This window comes from Argiope bruennichi, chromosome 8 (assembly GCF_947563725.1).
Source record: "Argiope bruennichi chromosome 8, qqArgBrue1.1, whole genome shotgun sequence".
NCBI lineage: Eukaryota > Metazoa > Arthropoda > Arachnida > Araneae > Araneidae > Argiope > Argiope bruennichi.
Window position 1 is genome coordinate 110,195,476 of NC_079158.1, and position 26,801 is coordinate 110,222,276.

Genomic DNA, 26,801 nt, shown 5'->3' on the forward strand with positions numbered 1-26,801 from the left:
AATAAAACCGAAATTGCTAGTTTTAATTTAGAAAATTCTGATTAAATTCCGTTTCTTTCAAAACTTTATAGAAACTTACAAATTCAGAATAAGGAGCATGCATCAATTTTATCCGTCTGGATAAAGAGTTTTGGAACGATCGTACCCACAGACATACAGACATAATACTAAAAATGCCGTTTTTCAGGTTCAAAGTAATTTGAAAAACGGAGAGATTCGTCAAGATCTAGAAATTGAATTTTTTGACAAATACAGTACTTTTTTTTTTCTATAAGCCTCATAAACTAGAAAGTGTAAAGGTTTGTCTGTATTTTTAAATTAGGGACGGCTCAAACGTGGAAATTCAACATCGAGATTGAATCTTTTAAAGATTATTCATTGATACAAAAGCGAAATTAAGTTTGTTAAGAATAATCTTATAACTTTAATGTAAATATCTGCCTTTAAATTAATGCAAAGCCGTTTCTTTGGGAACCACCAGATTATAATGCAATATTGATGAAGTAAACGTTGGACATTATACAGATGGAATGCTCAAAGTACAGTCTAAAAAGAGAAAAATTCTTTGCAAACAGTTATAGAATTATGGGAATTTTGGAATTGACTTGGCAAAAGACTTGAAAAATTTGGCTCAAGAATATGGAATAAATTATAATGGAGACTATTGTAGTGGATTGTTATGAGCGAGGATAGAACCTGGGACCTTGTGGTTCGCAGCCGAGTAACAAGACCACAAGTCAAAAGCAATTGCCAGTGTTTCGTAGCTGTTATCTGGCTTATAAGCTTTCCACCACAGTACTTTCCCTCCAGTGAGTCGGAGCTGAGACAAACGATATGTCTCTTGAGCGGTGGTGTATTAGCTGTAGAGTCTAATGCGCCTGTATCCATTTGAGCAGCGCCAGGCGTTCTAGCGAGAGCGTGTGAGTGAGTGGTTGCTGTTGCGTCAAGCGAGTCTGGCGGCTTTGTGTTGCTGCGTCATGTGAGTCTATCGACTTCGGGTTGCTTTGGGTAGATGGCGCCACAGCTGTACGAAGGTTGATGATCGTCCGAGGTCACCAATATAACGGATTGTTATGAGCGAGGATAGAACCTGGGACCTTGTGATTCGCAGCCGAGTAACAAGACCACAAAACAGAAGTAATTACTCGTGTTTCGTAGCTGTTATCTGGCTTATAAGCTTGTCACCACACTATTTTGCAAAATAACACTTACATATTGTGCTTTTGAGCAGTGTTATGTTTTGCTAAATGTCATATATTAATTGCTTATACGTATAATGTTCCTTTACTAGTCCCTTCACTCTACTTTCCCAACTTTTTCTATTATTAATAGTATTTTAAATTATCTTTTGTCTATGTTGCTACTTTATTCTTTACTCTTACGGTGTGTGCTATTTTATATTTATTTGCATTTTCCATTTTTTTTGTTTATCTAATACTTTTATTGTTATTATCTGATATCGTATATTTTGTTTGTTATTTTGTATTTTACGTTATTATCTCATGTAATTTATCCTTTCAGAATTCAATTAGAATTGAAGATTTCTTAGTTTCTAATTTTTTATCTATTATATATGTGGGAACTGCTGACAAGATCTCGTATCCTGTATGGCGCCATGTTGGCCATGTTGTGCCATGCATCACATAAGGCTTTCCCGCCATTATGAGCAGATGAGAGTTGTGTAGTGAGACTGCAAGACGTACAGCTCACGCTCATGTATCTTTATATATTCTATGTTAGTAATGTTTGTCCTTTGTCCTTTAATCTTAATAAATATATTTCACATATTTATGCTAGTCGTTGCCTTTTCCCACATTTTGGGAGGCTCGGCCTTTCTCGTGAATACCCCTAGCAAATCCAGCCAAATTGATGAAAAAGCTGTGGACGTTAGTACAATTTAAGACGCTAAATTGATGCTAAAATGTTGAAAAAGCTGTGAACGTTAGTACAATTTAAGACGCTAAAGAAGTTTTATATTATATTTCATCGAAATTTTTCGAAGTTATAAGATATGACGAATGTGAAAGCCGTTGCTAAATACCTACGTTTTGTTTATGCCGACTTTCGCTCAACTGTTTGCAATCTATCCTCATATCCGCTTTAGATTGGTCGGGTTTCACCACCTTTTATATAAAAAGTAAGCCATATTTTAAGATATTATCAGATATAATGGGAGTCGTATTTACAACAAATATATATATATATCCTCTATAGTTGTCACAAACTCCTCCCATCTTGGACTTTGGAATCCGACAGCAGAGCCGCTGTATTCCAATCAGTTGATACCGAAACTTCCTACTAAAAACACCAACATATGGTCTTCGGGTTAGATTGTAAACTGAAATTTAAGATGTCTTTAATTCTAAGCGTTATTTTGTTTATTTTATGTGCGTGAAGTGTGAATAAATGTTTTGTCTCAAGAAATGTGGATTTTTTTTGTGCAAATGTGATATTATTACTCATCTAGAGTGGCGGCTCTGGAATATAAGGTAAGTCTAATTACCTTATTTGAATTAGATTTTTTCTTCGTTTTTTGCTGATAAAATAATAATAGCTAAGTTTTATTTCTTTATTTCACTGGGAATTTCCTAGACAAAAAAAAATCAGTTCTAATGATGGGCGCATTACAAAGCAAATATAATATATAAATGCACAATATTAAAAATTAGAAACAGATACTCACAGATACTAAGATACTCACTTACAATATGAGCTACATTTCCATATGTGTGGCAGAGAATGACCCAGGTCATGCTCAGAAAACGAATTCCATGAAGGCAAGGAAGCTGTCCTTCAGAACTTGCGACATTCAGTAATTTTTCGCCATTGGTAAAAATGCAAAAGCAATTGAGAAATGGCTTCCACTTTTCTAAATAAGCTAAAATAAAGATTAAATTTTCAAAAACAGACTCAAGCTTTTGCACAAAAATGTAGAAATTATTTTTATTTTAAATAATCGAGCTTATACAACTACACCTGTTTTCCGTTTCGAATTATTTTGAATTTAAGTTCTGAAATTCCATACATTTATATATTCTCTATGACAAAACAATATTTTTACACTTTCAAAATTGTTTTGTCGTCGATAATAAATAACTATGCGAAATTTCAGAACTGTTGCACAACAAGGAGAGGAAAATAGATAACAGAATTCGTTCTTTTCAAATATGAAACGAATCTTTTTCTTAATAAAATCATTTAAAAAAATAAATGATTTTTTTTAGTATACAAAAAAAAGAGCAAAAGAAAAAGAATTCTAAATAATCTGAAAACAAAATGCAATTCTCCTAATGTATAAAACGTTCTTTAATTATGAAGAAGTACGAAATAAATCTATAAAATGGTCCAATAAATTATATAGATTTAATTCTTTTTTAATGGATATGTTATTTAAATTACTGGAGAACTAATAATATAATTTGATTAAACTTATACGTGATTTTTACAAAAATCTTTTATTCTTCTTTATCATATATTAAATAGGCTTGTTTTTAAATAATTTTGTATTTTATTAGAAATGACAAGTTTTGCATTAAAATAGAGTAATATCTTTCAAAAGCTATATCTTTCATTGAAATGTATACATTAACAGTAATCATTGAGATTATATTTTATTATCGAATGAACAGATTTTTAAATTATTGTATTTAATTTATTTGAAAAAAAGCCCCTCAAATTAGCATTTTTTATCGGACTTAGAATATAAGAAATTACTTTGATTCATAACTTAATACATTACTTACTTGGGTTAATGTTAGAGTAGGACATAAATTAACTATTGTTGATATTACTCATTTTAAATTTTGTCATCAAAGAAAATATATTGCATTAGTTCTTTTATAATTTATATCTTTCAAATGAACGAAACATTTCAGAATAAAAATCATTTCAGAAAAAACTTTTTTATAAAAGTAGATAACATTGAAATTTCATAGTATTTTATTATTTTTTAATGATTAATAGGAATTAATAGGAATAGGGGCAAGGCATGTAAGTATGACGTAGTGAGAAAATACAGTTGTAAAGAAAATTTTAAAAAGTTCTAAGAAATGCTAAAAAAAACTGATAATCTATTTCAAAAATAAAAATCAAATTGGTTACCAGGCAACTCTATCTTCCCTTTTGAACCATATAACATGGCTGCATTCCCTTGGGATTTATTTTTTAAATCTGTGGAATTGATTGGCACTCCAAGAACCATAGTATCATTCTCGCATTCTTGAGAAATCTCTGCTTTCATAAAATACTCAAAAGCAGTAATGGAGCTCCCTGTCAAGGCCAGAACAGCAAATATGGAGAGAAGAAATCTGGTAAAATAAATGAAAGATAAGCAATTTAGAAAAATGCTACAAAGAGAATGAAGAAGAAAAATAGTTATTATTCTTATTATAATTTACAACGTCTGTAAAAGCTACTGTCAATGACTTTGCATAAAAATACACTACTTGTATTCCCATTTTCAGAATCATACACCTCATTTGTTGGAAAGACGAAGGTAATCATACATTGACTACTTCGAACCCCCCCCCCCCCCCCCTGAGACATTTGTAGAAACTGAGATTGAAACCGAAGGTCAAAGTATAACTCTTCCCGTCAGAAGCCCGTCTCATCATTAATAAAGGGCATTCGACCCTACACCATTCTGTACCCACCCGGGTGGCGAGAACTGACCACCATACCTGAAACTTCTCTTTCTCAAATCTGAGATGTCCCCAAATGAGAGAAAGATGAAGCTAAATTTTTATATTTTAAGGAAACGATGAAATATAATTATAACATATTCTTATATAAGACAAGTACAAGCCTAAAAGCGATGTGGAAAGCAAATCAATATCCCTCTGAAAGAAGATTATTTTCATCATATAGGAAATGTATTAAAAGTAATATCATTGATGTTTTCTGGACATTATAGTTTATTCTGTATAATGTAGTTGAGTTGAAATGCCTGGAAAACTCTTGCTGGGCATTTTGTAGCACAATGCATTGGGTAAAAAGGAATGAAGAGAAAGTCCAGTCTTCTGAAACCAGCATAACTTCATCTCCATTCCATCCTACATACTTGATCTCCCCCATTTAGATCCGCCTACCCAAAAGTATGTTATACCTAGAAGGCCGTCAGGATCCTACATGCCTGATTTAAATCTTGGACATTGTTTCGTATTCTGCCAGTTTCTTCGTTGTCCAACTTTTCTTGCCATACGCCTAAAGCGACTTTGAAATTTCAAGAAGAGAAATTTCTTAAAGTGATAAAAGGATATTTTTTGTGATGACTGACTAATTGGTCTGCCATTCATTCACCAAGTGATTAATGATTGCTTTGAGGTATGGACCTTCTTCAATGAACATGCGTACTTTTCCTCTCGTTCTTAAGTCCCGTAGAATACTTCTACGCCCCAATTTCTATTTCACAGAAAAAATTAAGAAAAAATTTCAATACCTTCATCGCGAATTACAATGACAGGCCATGCTCTTAAGAATTTGATAAACAAAAGATTAGATGACGACTACTAAAACATTCATTCTCTGTTAGTTAGTTCATATCAACATCTTGTTTTAAAATAACAGTTTTACGACTATTTTGGGGCGCATCTCGTCATTCTGAACCGCAATCAGAAGACGAGGACAATACCATAGTGGTTCTCCAAGTTTCCGCACCACATCAGTGGGAGAACATCCGACTCCGACGGATTTAATGAATACCAAGATTACTTGCATGGCTATTCTTCGAAAAAATTGGGTCTCGAACCTGGAACCCTTCCAGGCTAATATTTCAATAATTTGAATAACAAAAAATAGTTCATTTCACTGGATTTTTTTAAATAGGTGGTGATTGAAGGAATGAAATAATTTTAGTGCTATCTTTTTATAAATTAATTTGCTATGCAAATAATACAAATAATAATTAAAATATACGCAGATACTTCTTTTAAAATATGTATGATAATATAAAAAAATAATGTATCTTTCCTCATATGATACAATGCATCTGTTTCATAATAAAGTATATTTTCATTGTCATATAGAACCCCATTTCAAGCAGTCTTTAAATCTAAATATTGCGTGCCAAACTTTTTTCACTGGCTTTTATTATAAATATTTTATCGTTATATTGTGTAAAAGACTATGATTCAATCGCGACTCCAGCAGTATATTCATCGAATAAATAATTACAAAAGAACTCCAGTTGTACAGATTAAATGGTAATCAGGTAATTTGGATATGCAGAAATTCTGAAAGTTGGATGAAACTCAAGAAATGAACAAAAAAAATCGTCGATCATGTATTATTTGCATAAATAAAACATAAAAACGGTTCATGAACCATAATAAGCATGTATTACCGAAAACTGTTAATATTCTAAAATTTTCATAAAAAAGGAAAACATAAATAAAATTATGTATCATGGTGCATTATATTTATGGATGAGAATTACATAAATGATGCAATTCTTATGTTCTCCTAATTTAGTTGTTACAAATGGTACTATTATGGTTACAAATGAAAGAATGCAGATATTTATCGGTTGTAACAGTGACCAAAAAGCTCTAAGAAAAAATATTCGCAAATTTGGCGATTTTAATTATCAAAATATATAGCATGTGAATCGCATGTTTTAGTATATTTTATAATTTGGTGATTTTTTTTTCTTATCGCTTTTTGTTCGCCGTTACAACCGTATTGTAATGCGTCCAGACCATTGACAACACTACCATTATTCTTTTCTCAAACTGACATATTTTTTTTTTCATTTCATTCTAAAACCGTTCATATAATTAGGTTTTGAATGAATAAAGATATTTATAATTAATCTTTATAATCTTTATAAGACTGAAATTTAATCGTATGGTAATTTCACAACAATATTTAGTGGTTCCAGTTTCTATATAATTGCACCTTGGATCAATTCTAAAACCGCAGAACTGATACAATTACTGATAGTAATAAATCATGGTAGCATATTATATAATAAAATATCAATAAATATACTTATATATAATCATTATATCATTTAAACAAATGTCCTGAGCACTGTAATAATGATAAATAATTAGTTACATTATAACAATGGCTCCTGTAGTTAATTTCTTTGAAGTGGCTTTGCAAGTCAATGTCGCATTGTTAAATGCTGATTTCAGTATCTCCCCCAGTACTGAAAATGATCCTGGAATAAAAGAACTGTTTCAGAATCAATAATAATAATTTTTATTCTTGGAAGCGATGTAAAATCCCTTAAAAAAATGTTTCGCCTTGGAGCTGTTAAGTATTGTTTTCATTAGTTATTAAAAATGTATTTTTTTCTCTAATAAATCCTCAAAAAACTGCATGGATAAGAAAAAAAAATTATTAAAAAACTACTTTTTCTAGAAAAACTATCGTTCTTGAAAGCATTGCGAAACAGGATTCATTACGTTGTTAATTTAATATTGTTACAAAATTTTTCTCCTCAACAAATACCGCTAATCAATTGTAATGACTCAGCACATTTAATTGCTAATAGTTCATTAGTTCAGCAGCTTTCTTGCTGTCTCATCCTCTAATTTCTCTTATTTGTCGGCGACTCCGACTCCTCTCACTCACACACAACTTTTGACGATCCACACCACTTCTGACGATACACACGACTTCTTCTCGCTTGATGGTTGGGTTGACGGGGCGCCTAGCCCCGGCAGGGGCTTATCCCCGGTAAGGAGAGACTTCACAGTGCTTTGCTGTCTATACTTTGCCGTGGTCGTCTTCGACGAAATTTGGAGATGACGAGTGTCAGGACTCATTGTGATTGTCTGATATTAAGGTGAGGGTGGGGGGGGGGGTACGCTGCCGTTGGGCTTAGTAAGTTTTTACTGCTTGTGAGCTAGAATTGGCTATTGAGATACTGTTTAATTTGAGTTTGAAAAAATAAAAGTAATGAAGAAAAACTAAGGGGCTGAGATAAATTAAAGTAGTATATTACGGGGTCTTCTAGAGTTTGTAGATGGTTTATATTTAGGGATTTTAGCTATTGCTTCATTTTCATTCTTATCCATGTTTTTAAAGAAGTTAGTGGCTAGATTTTTAATGAATTTTTTAAGAGGGGGATAGTCTAGGCATAAGTACATATTTGCATTGGGCATGTAGTATTTCATATTGCAGAAATTTCTAATTAAGTTATTTTGCTGGCGTTCAATAAGTCTAAGATTAGTCTTGGCAGCATATCCCCACACAGGGCAGGCATAAGTTAATACTGGACGCAAGTAGGCAGAGTAAATAAGCATTTTATTTTGTCTACTCATTTTGGAGTTTCGAGAAATTAAGGGATAAAATTTACGAGTTAGGTCTCGAAACTTTTTAGCTGTGTAAATAAAGTGGGGTTTCCAAGTTAATTTACTATCTAGAATTACGCCTAAATATTTGCATTCCTTAGACCACGGGACAGTTTGATTTTTAATTTTAACTGGGGAGAAATTCTTTTTACAGTTATTTTTATTAAAAACTATAGCTTCAGTTTTACTAGCATTTATATCAATTTTCCATTCGACGAACCAGTCCTCAAGAGATTTAATATGTCGGTTTAAAGCTATGGTAATGAAATTTTGATTTTTGTTTCTAGCTAGTATTGCAGTGTCATCAGCGTACATGCACAACATAGTGTTAAATTGCTTGGGGATATCATTAATAAACAAGGAAAATAAAATTGGCCCTAGTTTAGATCCTTGAGGTACACCTGCAAGAATAGGTTTTACTTCCGAAAATTCATTGTTTATCTTGATTTTAAAGGATCTGTAACTGAGGTAAGAAATTATAATTTTGATAAGGTGTGGGGGTATGTTATAATTAATTAGCTTGTATATAAGACCATCTTGCCAAACTCTGTCAAAAGCTTTCTGAATGTCAAGGAAAACCGCTGCAGTTTTTTGTTTATTTTCAAAACCTTCCTCAATGAATTCTACTGCTCTAATTAATTGGTGGGTTGTAGATAGGTTACGGCGAAATCCAAATTGTTCAGGTGTTAGTATATTATGTTCTTCTAGGTAATTATTTAATCTATTGAGAATTATCTGTTCAGCAATTTTGCTGACAGAGGAGAGTAGGGATATGGATCTATAACTGCAGGGATCAGTTGGGTCTTTTCCTGGTTTTAATATGGGGATAACTGCAGCTGTTTTCCATGACATGGGAAAATATCCTAATTTGAGAATGCTATGAATTATATTAATTAAAAATTTTAGGTAATTGTCCGGAAGTGTTTGCAGCATTTTGTTGTTAATACTGTCAAGGCCAGGGGCTTTTTTGATATTAAGTTTTTTAATATGATCCTTTAATTCATCAGTTGAGGGAGGGGGAATATCAATAAAATTTTGTGGCAATGAGTCGAGAAAGCCTTTGACTGTATTATTTACATTATGTTCTGTGGTGAAATTGCTCAATTCATTAAGTTGAAATTGTTTCTCAAGGCTAGCCGCCAGGCAGTTTGCGTTTTCTTTATCAGTTATTGCAATACTAGCAGGGCCTTTAAGGGCCGGAATTTTTTGTTTTTTACTTTTAAAAGTTTTGACAAGTTTCCAGATTGATCCGTCTTCTGTGTTAACACTAATTAATTTGTGTATAAATTCATTGCTTTGGATTTTATTGTTAAGTTTTTCAATTTCCTTATTAATTTGGTTCATTAGTCTCTTGAAGACTAGGTCTCTGGTTTTTTGAAAATTTTTCCTGGCAAAGTTCCTGTCCCTGGTTAGGTTTCTAATTTTAGGGTCAATAAAATTTTGACTATTTATAATGGGGGTGGAGGCTAGATTTTTTGCATTAATAATTTGCGATTCGAAGATGTTTACAAAATGGTCAAGTTTATCTGGGTTTGTAAATTCATCAATGTTTGGGGTTTCTGATTGACTGAGGGTTAATTTAAAATTATTCCAGTTTGTTTTAAATTTATTAAGATTATTGGGCAGGGAATATTTAAAGAAAAAATTTAATAAGATGGGATTATGGTCAGAGCTAAGTTCAGGTAAGGAGTGAATTTCATATGGGTACAGGAAGTCTTTAATTAAGGTGAGGTCTATTGTATTGGCTGACTGAGGCCCAAATCTAGTGGGGCTGGACGGTGCTATAATGTCTAATCCGGCCTGAAGGGCGAATGATTTTAGGGAATTACCTTTTGGGCAGTTACGCTTACAATCCCAGCTAACGTGGTGAGCGTTAAAGTCTCCGCAAATTATTTGATTAGGTCCTGTTTGCATCAGGTTTTCGATGTCGAAAATAAAATTGGAATTATCTGCACTAGGGGGGATATAAATAGAGATTAAGGTTATTGGATCTTGATTTTTAAAATTTAATTTTACCACGCTAGCTTCTACATGTTGTAGTAAAGGTGGGGGGGATCTCACTGTGAGGTAAACCATTTTTAATTAAAATTGCAGTACCGCCGCCAGCCTGGTTAGCTCTGTAACTGTAATATGAGAAATAGTTTGCCAGGAAAAATTTTCTTTGTGGTCTAAGGTGGGTTTCTTGCAGTAGGATTACATCGGGGTTATACTTATTTACAAAATTACGAAGGTCAATTATTTTATTGTTAATGCCATTTGCGTTCCAATAGACTATGCGAAGGCTATTGCAGGAGAAAACTAGTTAATGACAGGTTGACTTGGGTTATCGAATGCCTTCATGAGTATATCCAGTTTTTCCATAACAGTGTTTGCGGTTTTTAGTTTTTTAAGCTGTGAAAAGAGTAAAGGGTACTCGGTCGTTAGCTTTTTCAGTTCTTTCATTGCTTCTATAATGTCAGCGAAATCATTGCCTTCTAAAACGGTGTTGTTGGCTTGTTTGTGACCATAGGTTTGTGGCGCCAGCTCTGGTGGGCTTGTGTGGTAAGAGTGTAATGGAGGCGCTATCTCATGATGGCTTGTGTTTTTAAAAAGACCTGCAAAACTGACATTTGGCCTGATCAGAGCTTGATTTTTGTGAAAATAGTTGTCCCTATTTTTTCTCGCAGACTGAATTTTCGGGAAGGCCTCGCAGCCGCGGTAAGATGCTATGTGCCCTTGTTTGCCGCAATTGATGCAAGTTGGCGTTTCAATTTTTTCCTTTATCACGCAAGCATTAGTTTCGTGGCTTTCGCCACACTTCAGACATCTGGGCTTTATGTTGCAGTTATTCGCTGCATGGTGAAAAAAGTTGCAGCGATAACATTGCGAGACTAGGTTGCGACCTCTGTAGGGCTCTACTGTGATACTAAGGTAATCCAGATGTTCTATTTTAAAGATTTCCTCGGCCTTTTCAGTTTTATTAAGTTCAACCATATAAAATGGAAGAGGTCTCTTAGTTCTTAGCTGGGTAAGTTGAACAACTCTAGTCACTGGGAAACCACTATCAACTAGGTTTTGAGCTATTATTTTTGTGTCGTATTCATGGGGGAGCCCTTTGATGACTGCTTTTAATGGTCTTTTGTTTTGGGGGGTTATGATATAATAATCATAACCCTGCTGCCTGCAGAAATTTTGAATGGCTTTGTGTTGATCAGCCGATTCTGGGAATATTTTTATGAACCCTTTATTCAGTTTGTTGACAGTTTTGCCGCAGGTTTTGGCAATTTGGGATAAAATTTCATTAAAGTTATCTGCATATTTCAACATTATTGGTGGTATTTTATGTTCTGCAGTGTTGGGGGTTTCATTTTCAACTGGAATATTATTGAGGACTTGAAATTTATTGCTTATGTTAATTACATTTTTAGGGGGTTCCGGTTTATTTCTGGCAAGTTTCCTCTTTGTTGGAGAGACGAAATTATCATTACTCAGGTTCAGGGAGGGTTCCTTAGAGTGTTCACATTTCGAGTCCTGACAAGAACTAACAAGGTTCATCTTACCCAGAAGGGTCTCCATCTCCTGAATCGCTTGCTTTCTTCTAGACTCCATGGCTGCAAGATGCGGGTGAGCATAATCAATCTGCTCCCTCTTGGCATGCCTTGTGGCTTGGTTGATACCTTCAATTTCAAGTCTTAGGACTTTTACTGCATCGTGGGTCATCAATCTTTCCTTGCAATGGATGCAAGTGTAATTCTCTTTAGTTTGAGGCAGATCACTATGATCGCCATCAATGATCATTTCTTCATTCGTCTCCGCGCATCTGCGCTTCCCACCTTCCTCGCAAACGCTACCGTTCATGACGGAAGCTAACACGAGAATGACGACTTCTTCTCGCTTCAGAGTTCCCGTCTTTTATAGTTCCGGGAGGCGGGGCTGGAATCTTCGGACCAATCAGGACGTACCTGGCTGTATCTTGGGTCTTAGTGGATGGATCGTGAAAGTTCTCGAACTTTCCAGTAGTATCCATTTAGTCGCCAAACTCGCCAAATTCATCGCCAAACAGCCAAATGCTCGCCAAATTTGTCGCCAAGCTCCGAGGTTATTGACGCGGCATCCACTCAACGTGCACAGGACAGATCGTACAATTGTCTTTCTTACGATGACACTATTCGGGCCGGGTAGCAAAATTACAGATTTGTAACAATATGTTTAAAATTTTCGAGAACATTTATAATATTTTTAAATATGTATTATAAATGCAAGTTGAGGCTCGAACTTGCTACGTGAGGGCTCATAGCCGAGTAACAAAGCCACTAGACAAACGTGTACACTCCTTTCCGGAGGTTGTTATCTGGCTTATGAAGTTACCACCACATATGTATTAAATATTTATGTATATTAAATATATGAATATAAAATCTAAAGAGAATTTTCTTGAAACTATTACAAAGAATATTATTGTTTATAGATATTTAATAGCTTATTTGTATAATTAATTTATTATTAAGGATTTTTGCTTGTTTCAGTACTGAGATTCGATTTCTTTAATTTTAAACACAGAATAATTCGGAAAGATTGCGCAAAAATTTAAAGGCAGGTTAAGGATACCAAAACACATCATTCTTCCACAGGAACATAGAAACGTAGGCATCATGTGAACACGTTAAGACCACAAGAAATATCTGTCTTTAAATTATGTGGATATGACTTACATAACAAATTTATTGAAAGGTATTCTCGCTATATTACAAAAAAAATGCTTAAATACACCCGTGTCATCACACATCATGTCAGTTAAATCTAAAGGATCTAATACAGCAATTTCCTGTACCAATGCACTTTTAATTGGTGGGAATATTTAGTCTGCTTGAAAATATTTCACAATGCCTGTGCTCTGCTTTAGTTAACTTACTTGAACTAATTTAACAAACTGGCCTTGATAGAAAGAACATTTACCATATCAATGATGATGTGCAACCTTCATTCTTTTCCGCTAAGCCTTTGACTGGAACAATGATGACTCGAATTCCTTAATTTAATTGAAGAGAAACAAGACTTCTGACCTGTATCGCCAGGATATTACCCCCTGTATTTTTCTGTATAAAATTGTTTCGTTTGCCTAGATTGGCTTATCTTGAAAGTTTATCGCAACTTTTTAAGAGCACCCTTTATACGTAATCTAAACGCAAATATGATACCTGATCGAAATATACTGAGTTAATATTTTTTTAAGTGATCCTAAATAGTAATCAGTCGGAAAGAGCCAATGGGAATATGATTTGTTGTTTTCTTGTTGTAAAAAAATATTTAAGCCACAACACACTAGAATTTATAATCAAAGTGATTATGAAAAATATCTGAAAGATTTTGAGACATTCTGTGGGCAATTTTCATATCTGCGATTCATTTTTGTCTTTAAAAAACCAATGCTTTGTGAGATTACTTCTGAAGAAATTAGGCTCTTAAAAATTTTACATATTGTTTCTTACTTACCATTCAGTTTATAATTTTGCAGCGTGCTAAAGATGGTCCCATTTGGATTACAAGAATCAGGCAAACATATAGCCGTGGAAACAGGAATTGACTGAAAAGAACAATATTGAGAACAGAATAAGATAAATAATGCTTAATGATTATAAAAGAATATTCTAAGCTTCATAACCAAGCATCTCAGAACGTATGCTGAGACGAGAAATATGGTGAATTTAATTTATTTGATAAGAAAAATCTCGAGGCTCTTTGTTGTTTTTGATAATAGAATAAAATATTACTACTCACATTGTTTGTAATTGGATCTTTGGGAATCCCGGAAGGAATTCATATGTTGGGAAATTGAGAAATACAAGAATACGTATGTTGTATGAATTATAATTCTATGATTTGCACTAAATTTCTTACTCTTGTAAATCCAACTCACCGAACGTCCAAACTTTAAAGAAACTTGAAGAGTGCAGTATTTTCCACGAAAACCTCCGGCACTTCCGTTTGCCTTCAACGGGGCCTGAATTCCAACACATTCGTCATATTCTCCTAGCCAGTTCAAGTTCCCCAATAAAATACCACTTCCGGGCTTTCCATAAGAATCGAGCACTTGGAAAGAAACAAAAATGTTCAGAAATTATTTCCAAAATTTAACACCACAAAAATTGAAATGTTTATTTCCATAATTCTTATACAAATTATTCTCTTATATTTGCGATGAAACAGATATTAGGTGAAATTGCATATGCATATGAAATGTGAAATTCGTTTTCAAAAACTGATTATGATAATAAATCACAAAATATTGTTTCATTATTAAAAAAAATGCATAAAATCCGTTTATAGATTCAGATATTCAAAGCCATTTAATAAATATTTTCGTTGTCACATAGCATAATATTTCTATATCAACTTGAATAGTTATCTCCACCATAGCGATAATAATACAACAACACATTTTTGGAATTATGCTTATCAATCTGTCGGTCTGTCTGACTGTAACAAAAATAACTCAAAAACTCTTTGAGCTAGACTGATGAAATTTTGTATACCAAATTAATAGATTTCTATCAAATTTTGAAAGAAATCTGAACTGATAAAGAGAGTTTGACTATCCGGACACCTGAATACAATTAAACACGATAATTGCGAAACGAAAAGAGCTAAATGGATAAAATTTGATAACACAGATTTAACTTCTAAAGTGCAGTTAGAAATCAAATTTGAACCAAATCCATTAAAAAGTTGACTTTCTGTCGGTCTATTCTTTCATAAACACATAAACAATAATATGATTTTAATAATAAGTATGTGATTTTGTGATTACAATTACAATTCAATGTTAAATTTTAGTTTAAATGTCCGGAATTAATCGCCAAAGATCGTAGGAAGATTCAATAAAAATGCAATAATCTAGTCATAGATTAAATAATAACTATTGTTACGAACCTGCGATGTGGCTTCCCAGCATAGTGGGTTCCATAGGAGGTCCCAGAGCTGGGCGAAAAACTTGGCGACCATTTGGCGACTTGGCGACGAATTTGGCGACTTTGGCGCCAAAATGGATTATACCCGAAACGTCGAGTAGGAACGGAGATACGCCTCGAACGTTCCTGATTGGTTGAGAGGCTTCTAGCCCCGCCTCCTGAGACCTATATAAGGAAGCAGCCGCAGCTGCCGGGCAGTCGTGAACTGGAGCGGTGAATTGAGAAGTCGGAAGCGGCAGAGCAGAGCAGAGTAGTGTGGACCACCGGTGAACTGAGTCGTGAACCAGTGGAGTCGAAGAGTAGTCGGAATCGACAGAAGAACTGGCCTTCCAGAGATTAGCGGAGCAGCGACGGAGTCAAGTGAGTGCTGAATTAAGTTGTGCGCTACGGTCTGCATTAGAGTCTGTTGTGTGCTGTTGTCTGCACGTCTCGGCTGAAGATAATTGTGTGCTGTATATAGTTGTCGTCTTTGTGTTGTCCTGTGTGTCTTCGTGTAAATAAACGTCGTTGTTTCATTTTCTACTGCCGCCTGCTGATTGAGTGTTCTCCACACCATATAACTCCCACTATCCAAACGAACCCCGGAAATTTCGTAACACTATTATCAAAGATTTCGCAATTAGTTTTCGCCACTGACATGCACAGATTCGTGATTTTTCCTAAGATTTCCAATTTTATGTCGGGTTAACTCTTTAAATAAAAAGTATGTAAGAGTGTTTACAGGAGGTAATCTTGCTGTCTCCGTTTTTGTTTTACAATCTGAATTACTGTCGATATTTATACAAAAATAATGAAACGTGTAAATAGTGAAATAAGTATTATTGGATTTTTAAGAAACACTCGATGGTGCGTTAAAAAGATAAAGTTACTTTAAAGATTATTTTCTTTTTTTCCTTATATTTCTGCCGCAAGTATCTAAGTAGAAATTTAGATAGAAAAAGATGTTTTTAGACAGTGATAAGAATTCATAAGAATTTATAATAAAAATGTAAGTATTGTTACAAATTTTTTTTTCTTCTACTACAAATACCGCTAATCAATTGTAATAGCGCAGCACATTTAATCTCTAATAGTTCATTAGTTCAGCAGCTTTCTTGCCGTCTAATCCTCCAATACCTTATTTTGTCGGCGACTCCGACTGCTCACCACACACCGCCTCTGACTATCCACACAACGTCTGACGATACACACGACTTCTTCGGACGATCCACACAACAACTAATACTTCGTAGCTTGATGGTTGGGTTGACGGGGCGCCTAGCCCCGGTAAGGAGAGACTTCACAGTGCTTTGCTGTCTATACTTTGCCGTGGCCGTCTTCGACGAAATTTGGAGATGACGAGTGTCAGGACTCATTGTGATTGTCTGATATTAGGGTGAAGGGGGGGGGGATACGCTGCCGTTGGGCTTAGTAAGTTTTTACTGCTCGTGAGCTAGAATTGGCTATTGAGATACAGTATAATTTGAGTTTGAAAAAATAAAAGTTAGGAAGAAAAACTAAGGGGCTGAGATAAATTAAAGTAGTATATTACGGGGTCTTCTAGAGTTTGTAGATGGTTTATATTTAGGGATTTTAGCTATTGCTTCATTTTCATTCTTATCCATGTTTTTAAAGAAGTTAGTGGCTAGATTTTTAATGAATTTTTTAAGAGGGGGATAGTCTAGGCATAAGTACATATTTGCATTGGGCATGTAGTATTTCATATTGCAGAAATTTCTAATTAAGTTATTTTGCTGGCGTTCAATAAGTCTAAGATTAGTCTTGGCAGCATATCCCCACACAGGGCAGGCATAAGTTAATACTGGACGCAAGTAGGCAGAGTAAATAAGCATTTTATTTTGTCTACTCATTTTGGAGTTTCGAGAAATTAAGGGATAAAATTTACGAGTTAGGTCTCGAAACTTTTTAGCTGTGTAAATAAAGTGGGGTTTCCAAGTTAATTTACTATCTAGAATAACGCCTAAATATTTGCATTCCTTAGACCACGGGACAGTTTGATTTTTAATTTTAACTGGGGAGAAATTCTTTTTACAGTTATTTTTATTAAAAACTATAGCTTCAGTTTTACTAGCATTTATTTCAATTTTCCATTCGACGAACCAGTCCTCAAGAGATTTAATATGTCGGTTTAAAGCTATGGTAATGAAATTTTGATTTTTGTTTCTAGCTAGTATTGCAGTGTCATCAGCGTACATGCACAACATAGTGTTAAATTGCTTGGGGATATCATTAATAAACAAGGAAAATAAAATTGGCCCTAGTTTAGATCCTTGAGGTACACCTGCAAGAATAGGTTTTACTTCCGAAAATTCATTGTTTATCTTGATTTTAAAGAATCTGTAACTGAGGTAAGAAATTATAATTTTGATAAGGTGTGGGGGTATGTTGTAATTAATTAGCTTGTATATAAGACCATCTTGCCAAACTCTGTCAAAAGCTTTCTGAATGTCAAGGAAAACCGCTGCAGTTTTTTGTTTATTTTCAAAACCTTCTTCAATGAATTCTACTGCTCTAATTAATTGGTGGGTTGTAGATAGGTTACGGCGAAATCCAAATTGTTCAGGTGTTAGTATATTATGTTCTTCTAGGTAATTATTTAATCTATTGAGAATTATCTGTTCAGCAATTTTGCTGACAGAAGAGAGTAGGGATATGGGTCTATAACTGCAGGGATCAGTTGGGTCTTTTCCTGGTTTTAATATGGGGATAACTGCAGCTGTTTTCCATGACATGGGAAAATATCCTAATTTGAGAATGCTATGAATTATATTAATTAAAAATTTTAGGTAATTGTCCGGAAGTGTTTTTAACATTTTGTTGTTAATACTGTCAAGGCCAGGGGCTTTTTTGATATTAAGTTTTTTAATATGATCCTTTAATTCATCAGTTGAGGGAGGGGGAATATCAATAAATTTTTGTGGCAATGAGTCGAGAAAGCCTTTGACTGTATTATTTACATTATGTTCTGTGGTGAAATTGCTCAATTCATTAAGTTGAAATTGTTTCTCAAGGCTAGCCGCCAGGCAGTTTGCTTTTTCTTTATCAGTTATTGCAATACTAGCAGGGCCTTTAAGGACCGGAATTTTTTGTTTTTTACTTTTAAAAGTTTTGACAAGTTTCCAGATTGATCCGTCTTCTGTGTTAACACTAATTAATTTGTGTATAAATTCATTGCTTTGAATTTTATTGTTAAGTTTTTCAATTTCCTTATTAATTTGGTTCATTAGTCTCTTGAAGACTGGGTCTCTGGTTTTTTGAAAATTTTTCCTGGCAAAGTTCCTGTCCCTGATTAGGTCTCTAATTTTAGGGTCAATAAAATTTTGACTATTTATAATGGGGGTGGAGGCTAGATTTTTTGCATTAATAATTTGCGATTCGAAGATGTTTACAAAATGGTCAAGTTTATCTGGGTTTGTAAATTCATCAATGTTTGGGGTTTCTGATTGACTGAGGGTTAATTTAAAATTATTCCAGTTTGTTTTAAATTTATTAAGATTATTGGGCAGGGAATATTTAAAGAAAAAATTTAATAAGATGGGATTATGGTCAGAGCTAAGTTCAGGTAAGGAGTGAATTTCATATGGGTACAGGAAGTCTTTAATTAAGGTGAGGTCTATTGTATTGGCTGACTGAGGCCCAAATCTAGTGGGGGTGGACGGTGCTATAATGTCTAATCCGGCCTGAAGGGCGAATGATTTTAGGGAATTACCTTTTGGGCAGTTACGCTTACAATCCCAGCTAACGTGGTGAGCGTTAAAGTCTCCGCAAATTATTTGATTAGGTCCTGTTTGCATCAGGTTTTCGATGTCGAAAATAAAATTGGAATTATCTGCACTAGGGGGGATATAAATAGAGATTAAGGTTATTGGATCTTGATTTTTAAAATTTAATTTTACTACATTAGCTTCTACATGTTATAGTAAAGGTGGGGGGACCTCACTGTGAGGTAAACCATTTTTAATTAAAATTGCAGTACCGCCGCCAGCCTGGTTAACTCTGTAACTGTAATATGAGAAATAGTTTGCCAGGAAAATTTTTCTTTGTGGTCTAAGGTGGGTTTCTTGCAGTAGGATTACATCGGGGTTATACTTATTTACAAAATTACGAAGGTCAATTATTTTATTGTTAATGCCATTTGCGTTCCAATAGACTATGCGAAGGCTATTGCAGGAGAAAACTAGTTAGTGACAGGTAGACTTGGGTTATCGAATGCCTTCATGAGTATATCCAGTTTTTCCATAACAGTGTTTGCGGTTTTTAGTTTTTTAAGCTGTGAAAAGAGTAAAGGGTACTCGGTCGTTAGCTTTTTCAGTTCTTTCATTGCTTCTATAATGTCAGCGAAATCATTGCCTTCTAAAACGGTGTTGTTGGCTTGTTTGTGACGATAGGTTTGTGGCGCCAGCTCTGGTGGGCTTGTGTGGTAAGAGTGTAATGGAGGCGCCATCTCATGATGGCTTGTGTTTTTAAAAAGACCTGCAAAACTGACATTTGGCCTGATCAGAGCTTGGTTTTTGTGAAAATAGTTGTCCCTATTTTTTCTCGCAGACTGAATTTTTGGGAAGGCCTCGCAGCCGCGGTAAGATGCTATGTGCCCTTGTTTGCCGCAATTGATGCAAGTTGGCGTTTCAATTTTTTCTTTTATCACGCAAGCATTAGTTTCGTGGCTTTCGCCACACTTCAGACATCTGGGCTTTATGTTGCAGTTATTCGCTGCATGGTGAAAAAAGTTGCAACGATAACATTGCGAGACTAGGTTGCGACCTCTGTAGGGCTCTACTGTGATACTAAGGTAATCCAGATGTTCTATTTTAAAGATTTCCTCGGCTTTTTCAGTTTTATTAAGTTCAACCATATAAAATGGAAGAGGTCTCTTAGTTCTTAGCTGGGTAAGTTGAACAACCCTAGTCACTGGGAAACCACTATCAACTAGGTTTTGAGCTATTATTTTTGTGTCGTATTCATGGGGGAGCCCTTTGATGACTGCTTTTAATGGTCTTTTGTTTTGGGGGGTTATGATATAATAATCATAACCCTGCTGCCTGCAGAAATTTTGAATGGCTTTGTGTTGATCAGCCGATTCTGGGAATATTTTAATGAACCCTTTATTCAGTTTGTTGACAGTTTTGCCGCAGGTTTTGGCAATTTGGGATAAAATTTCATTAAAGTTATCTGCATATTTCAACATTATTGGTGGTATTTTATGTTCTGCAGTGTTGGGAGTTTCATTTTCAACTGGAATATTATTGAGGACTTGAAATTTATTGCTTAAGTTAATTACATTTTTAGGGGGTTCCGGTTTATTTCTGGCAAGTTTCCTCTTTGTTGGAGAGACGAAATTATCATTATTCAGGTTCAGTGAGGGTTCCTTAGAGTGTTCACATTTCGAGTCCTGACAAGAACTAACAAGGTTCATCTTACCCAGAAGGGTCTCCATCTCCTGAATCGCTTGTTTTCTTCTAGACTCCATGGCTGCAAGATGCGGGTGAGCATAATCAATCTGCTCCCTCTTGGCATGCCTTGTGGCTTGGTTGATACCTTCAATTTCAAGTCTTAGGACTTTTACCGCATCTCGGATCATCAATCTTTCCTTGCAATGGATGCAAGTGTATTTCTCTTTAGTTTGAGGCAGATCACTATGATTGCCATCAATGATCATTTCTTCATTCGTCTCCGCGCATCTGCGCTTTCCACCTTCTTCGCAAACGCTACCGTTCATGACGGAAGCTAACACGAGAATACCACAACGACTTCAACAACAACCAATACAACGACAACGACCACTTCGTAGCTTCTGAGTGCCCGTCTTTTATAGTTCCGGGAGGCGGGGCTAGAATCTTCTGACCAATCAGGGCGTACCTGGCTGCATCTCGGTTGTTAGTGGATGGATCTTGAAAGTTCTCGAACTTTCCGGTACTATCCATTTAGTCGCCAAACTCGCCAAATTTATCGCCAAGCCGCCAAATGCTCGCCAAGTCTGTCGCCAAGCTCTAAGTTCATTGATCTCAGCACGTACAGGACCGATCGTACAACGGTCTTTCTTACGATGACTCTATTCGTGCCGGGTAGCAATATTATAGGTTCGTAACAGTATATAACATTAGCATATATCAGTACATTTACTTGTATGCTGATAATTTATGCTTGGTATTATATAACTTAAAACATATATTTATCAGGCAATGAATGAAGACATATCTTTTTCGTACATTTAATTACACCAAAAAATCATTTATTTCGCACATATTTGGAAATTTCTTTTTAAAAATATTAAATTGTAAAGCAGTTTCAAGTTTATGAAAAGAAATAGACATCCTTAGAGAACAAATAATTCCACAGAAAAACTAGAATGAGAAAATGAATCAAGAAACGGATCGTTCATGTCTTAGATTATCAATCACCATGAGATTGCAATCACACCTATTTTAATGTATTCTCTGTCAAGATAGATTAATGGGTAAGGGACAAAAATAAGTTGAATTTAGCCCGTAATAGAATACAAAATTTATTAATGTAATATTAATTAAATCATTCGGTTAAAACTTTAATTTTAGCAATCGAACTAAACTTATCCAAAAAAATTCTTCTAAGCAAATTTAGAAATTCTAATTTATAAAATTTACAAATGACAAATTCTTATTTTTCATCGGATATTGAAAATATCCAAAGATCAATTTAAAGAAAACCTTCCGAAACAAATCTAGATTCTGAAGTTTGCATAAATAAAATGAAGAGATATAATCATATAACAAAACTGTCAATAAAATAAAACCATCTGAAAGTTCAGGTGATAGCTATAGCATAATTAAAACTCCAGTCAAGTTATTCATAAAAAAAGGCTGAAAAAAGTAGACTCCTTTATAATGTAAATTGAAATATGGCGAAGAGAAACTGCATTTAGAACTCACACTGCATGACAAACAATACCATATCAAGCATAAGATAACCACAAAGTAAATAACTTTGCTTCGCTTAAGATGCTAAGTAATTTGAATAAAAATTATCGAGATAATAAAAAGGCACAAATTGATGAGTCCTAAGATCTGTCATTGCCCACAAAGGATCTCTTCCATGGGAGATACGTGTTGTCATCGGTGAGGAGGTAATTCAACCTTACAGTTTTAACATTAAGGTAAATTTTAATATAATAATTTATAGCTAATCTGTCAAGGTTTAAAAAGTGACGCTTCACTAACAATAGGTTCAATCACCATCTAAAGACATGTTCTAGTTTACACAAATGTTCCGATAATATATGTCCCATAAAACATGTTTTTCCTTTGTGCGGGTCATCTAACATCCAGAAACCCAACGTATAAAATGAGAATTTAGGTATTTTGTGACCATAGGCATTGAATATTTTAAGGCCCTTTTTTTAATAAGGTGATCAATTTATTTTCACATTTCAGCATACTTTTAACTACTAAATGATTCATTTTTTGTTAATATTTTTCATTTCCTATATGAGAAGTTTATAAAAAGAAATTTATAAAGATAAAATTAAATGCTCCTCTTTTAATAAGAAGGTCAATTTATATTCTTATTTCAGGATACTTTCAGAGCACTAATGATTCATTTTAGGTTAACATTTTTAATTTCTTTTATAAGAAGTTTATAAAGGGAAAGTTGTAAAGATTCCTATAGCTCAATACCGCATTTCATTTCAAAGTTTATGATTTGCATTGGAGAATTAATTATCGTCAGTTCTTTGGGAAGTGTGATGATAAGTTTTACTGATTTTGTAATTGTTGAAGCTTTTTGTAAGAAAATGTAAACTTACAGTATTAAATACTCTAAAAACTAGTCAATATTAAAATTAAATCAGCAAAAAGTTTTATCTTACTCTCTAATATAGGTGTTATCCCTTGTCGTCCTGTACAAAAAATTCGGCAAAGCCGTTAACACCACAAATGTAAGATTTTTATTTTCAGAGCCTAGCACACGAGGGCTTTGTGCATAATAATACAGTAAAAAAATCGAATCTGCCTTTTAGACCCCTTTTCTTCTTATTATTGAAGACAAAATTTGACACAGAACTAAAATTAAAGTCAAAAGATCACAACAAATTTTATTCATTTAAGTCACTGCACTTTTGATTTAACGCGTTTAAATGCATGAGAAAGTTCAGCCCGAATTCAATCAAGTTTTTGAAGCCTGAAAATCTAATTTTGGCTCGGATTTACACTTTAAATGCTAAAACTATGCACTAAGTTTTATCTATCGAGCTCTTTACTTTTTTGCAATTATCAGATTAGGTTGCTCCGACTGCCAGAAAAACACACTTCATGAGATTGAATTTCATTCCAAATTTGATCCAAATCTATAGATATCGTGGAAGGATCCCGCATTAAATTTCATTTGTATATCCAACAGCGTTTTTGAGTTGTTATGTTCCCAGATAGATATAATTCCAAAAATGCGGTATTCTGACTTTGGGAAGTCGGGAATTTAAAAATTTGTCAAGTTTGAAAATTTCCGATTTGAATTTTTGAGAGGATTTAAATACTTTCTCTTTGTATATTCCATTTACAAGATAGTAAGCATGCATGGGAGAAATTATTACATTTTAAAACAAAATTCTGCATTTAAGCGAACATTTTGCATTTAAAACAAAGTTCTGCACCTCTATATTTAAATCAACATTCTATATTTCTGCATTTAAAGAAACATTCTGCAATCCTTCATTTAAAACAATATTCTGCAATCCTGCATTTAAAGCAACATTCTGCATTTCTGTATTTAAATTAGCATTCTGCATTTCTGTATTTAGATTAACATTCTGCATTTAAATAGATATTCTACATTTCTGTAATTAAAACAATGCTCAACATTTCGACATTTAAAACAACATTCTGCATTAGTGCATTTAAAATAACATTCTACAATTTTAAATAATAAATAATAATAAGTGCGCTTCAAACAATATTCTGCAATTTTAAATAATAATAAGTGCGCTTCAAACAATATTCTGCAATTCTGAACTTACATCAGCATTTTGCATTTCTGCATCTAAAACAAAGTTTTGTAATCCTGCTTTTAAACCAGCCTTTTACACTTCTGCATTTAAAACAGAATTCTGCATTTCTACATCTAAATCAACATTCTGCATATAAATCAACATTCTGCATATAAATCAACATTCCGCATTTAAATCAGCATTCTGCATTTAAAACAGAATTCTGCATTTCTACATCTAAATCAACATTCTGCATATAAATCAACATTCTGCATATAAATCAACATTCCGCATTTAAATCAGCATTCTGCATCTAAAATAACTTTCTGCAATTCTCCATTTAAAGCAGCATTCTGTATTTAAGAAATATTCTGCACTTCTGTACTTGAAGAAACATTCTGCTTATTTGCATTTAAATCAACATGCTTCATTCTTAATGAATGTTTAATGACTCACAATTTTTCTAATGTATTTTTACGTTAAGAATTCTGAAAAATTACTAAGTTATCTTCTAGTGTTATTTTCTGTGCTTGAGACGTTTATACATTGTTTTAGAAAAGTTTTACATTTTTAAATAAATTCTGTGGGATTTTTTTTTTATATTTTTAGAGAATTTTGTTTAAGAACGTTTTCCCCTTAACTCTAACACCCGGGGGCATATCGAAATGAGGATGAGATGCTACCGGTATGGTGGTTGGATCTCACCACCCTGGAGGGTACACAAAAATGTGGGGGGTCTGACTCCTCCCATCGATGATGAGACGTACTTCCTTCAGGGAGGGTTATATCGTGGCCGGTGATGGCCCTTAGGACTCAACCACAGTTCCCGCCAGTGTTGCTGTTGCGGCGGTCCGGTCTTTCAGTTTTCGTTATCCGTGTGCCTTCGGGTGGGTCGGAGAGTCGGTGATATGACTTTCCCTTAATTCTGTTTTACAACTTGACATTTCTATTAAAGTCTGTTTTTTTTCCTGTTAAATATTCAATAACAATATTTTTCATGAGTTAAAAAAATTACAAAATTAATATTAACAATTGCTCATACAAATTCAACTGAACCATTGTTTAATGTTCTTAAATAATGTGATATAGTGAGTAGATACTTACTTTTCATTGCCCAGCCACCAGGAGAGAGACAACTTTGAAACACATATTTCAAATCTTTGACACACTTGTCCGAAGCAGCTTCTTCAAACAAACCCAATAAAAACTCCGGATTGATGGAAACCGGAAGAAATTTTTGAATTCCATTTAGTAGATTTATATCTTCCTCAGAAAGCAACTTAAGACTATGAGATGTATTAACATGTTCCGCATATTTCTTATATAATCTGATTAAATCATAATCATGAAATGAATTTTCACTTTCACCATTTTGGCATTTAACGATATAAACACAGAAAATACTGAAAGCGAGAAAAACTAATATATTGTATTTAATTAATTTCATCTTTATAGATCGTTCATCATTTCAATCACCTCTGTTTTCAATACCATGTGACTATGTCCTCAGTATCATAAACAATCAAAATGCTTTTTTATTATTACTTAACAAATTGCGGGACATTATGAAACAACGATAAGATATTTATCTCCGAAATAAAAACAATCATCTCTAGCTCTGTTATCAATGTTTTGAATTGAAAATATCAACCTTGATTTTTGATTTTCATCTTGATTCAGTGAAATAATCTGGATGTGGAATTTCTTTTTGTTGTTACAATCTATTCGTGACATAGGAAGAAAAGATAAGAGTTGAAATAAAAAAAAATGAAGACTAAAGATTAAGGGATTCAAGCCTTTATCCAAAAACATCGCAGTATGATATCTTCAACTATGATTTATCTGACTTTTTTTTTCATCTGCGTGATTATATAATTGTATCCTACGCTTAAGGATTTTTACATCATTGAAATTACAGAAAGAATGCAGGTCAAAATTATTTTAAAATTATTTTTATAGAAGTAGTGTATATTTTTTTTTTGCAGTAGTACTCTTTGAGTTATTGATAAAAAATGCAAAATGTTTGATTAATTTTGACTTAAAAATTTAATCAATATTTTATTTCCCCATTTTTAGAGAGTATCTATTAACCAAAAGTAGATTTGTGCAGAATTTCATAGCTCTGAAATCTGCTCTGTAAAGCTGTTTGAGCAATTTTTGAATTGTACATGTCACAATTTTTTAAATATTATGCCACCTGATATACATGCAAAAGTATAGGCGAACAGATAGTCGTTTTTTTAAATATTATGCCACCTGATATACATGCAAAAGTATAGGCGAACAGATGGTCGTTTTTTTTAAATACTATGCCACCTGATATACATGCAAAAGTATAGGCGAACAGATGGTCGTTTTTTTTAAATATTATGCCACCTGATATACATGCAAAAGTATAGGCAAACAGATGGTTGTCAGCTCCTTCTTGGATTTTGTTATTAATTTGATACAGATCAATATTTTTGATGCTAAATCTTTCAAAATAATTCTAAAAATGTGTTTTTCGGCCCCAGGGAGGTTTGAAATGTGGACATTCATCAAAATCTTACGTTATAATTTTTTGCTGATTATAGTACTTTATCGTCGCATACTTCGTACACG

At 33.8% G+C, this 26,801-nt stretch overlaps 1 protein-coding gene across 1 annotated transcript in view; it reads right to left on the minus strand.

The window, feature by feature from the left end:
* The window catches only part of LOC129981151 (nose resistant to fluoxetine protein 6-like), a 49,502-nt gene extending 23,798 nt beyond the window's left edge, over nt 1-25,704 (minus strand). Inside the window, exons 1-6 of the mRNA XM_056091855.1 lie at nt 25,305-25,704; nt 14,197-14,369; nt 13,773-13,863; nt 7,057-7,162; nt 4,102-4,307; nt 2,702-2,878 (exon numbers count right to left, since the gene is read on the minus strand). Of these exons, the coding sequence (XP_055947830.1) occupies nt 2,702-2,878; nt 4,102-4,307; nt 7,057-7,162; nt 13,773-13,863; nt 14,197-14,369; nt 25,305-25,647 (1,096 nt within the window). The 5' untranslated portion in view covers nt 25,648-25,704. The remainder of the gene's footprint in view (nt 1-2,701; nt 2,879-4,101; nt 4,308-7,056; nt 7,163-13,772; nt 13,864-14,196; nt 14,370-25,304) is intronic.
* Between the last annotated feature and the right edge of the window lie 1,097 nt (nt 25,705-26,801).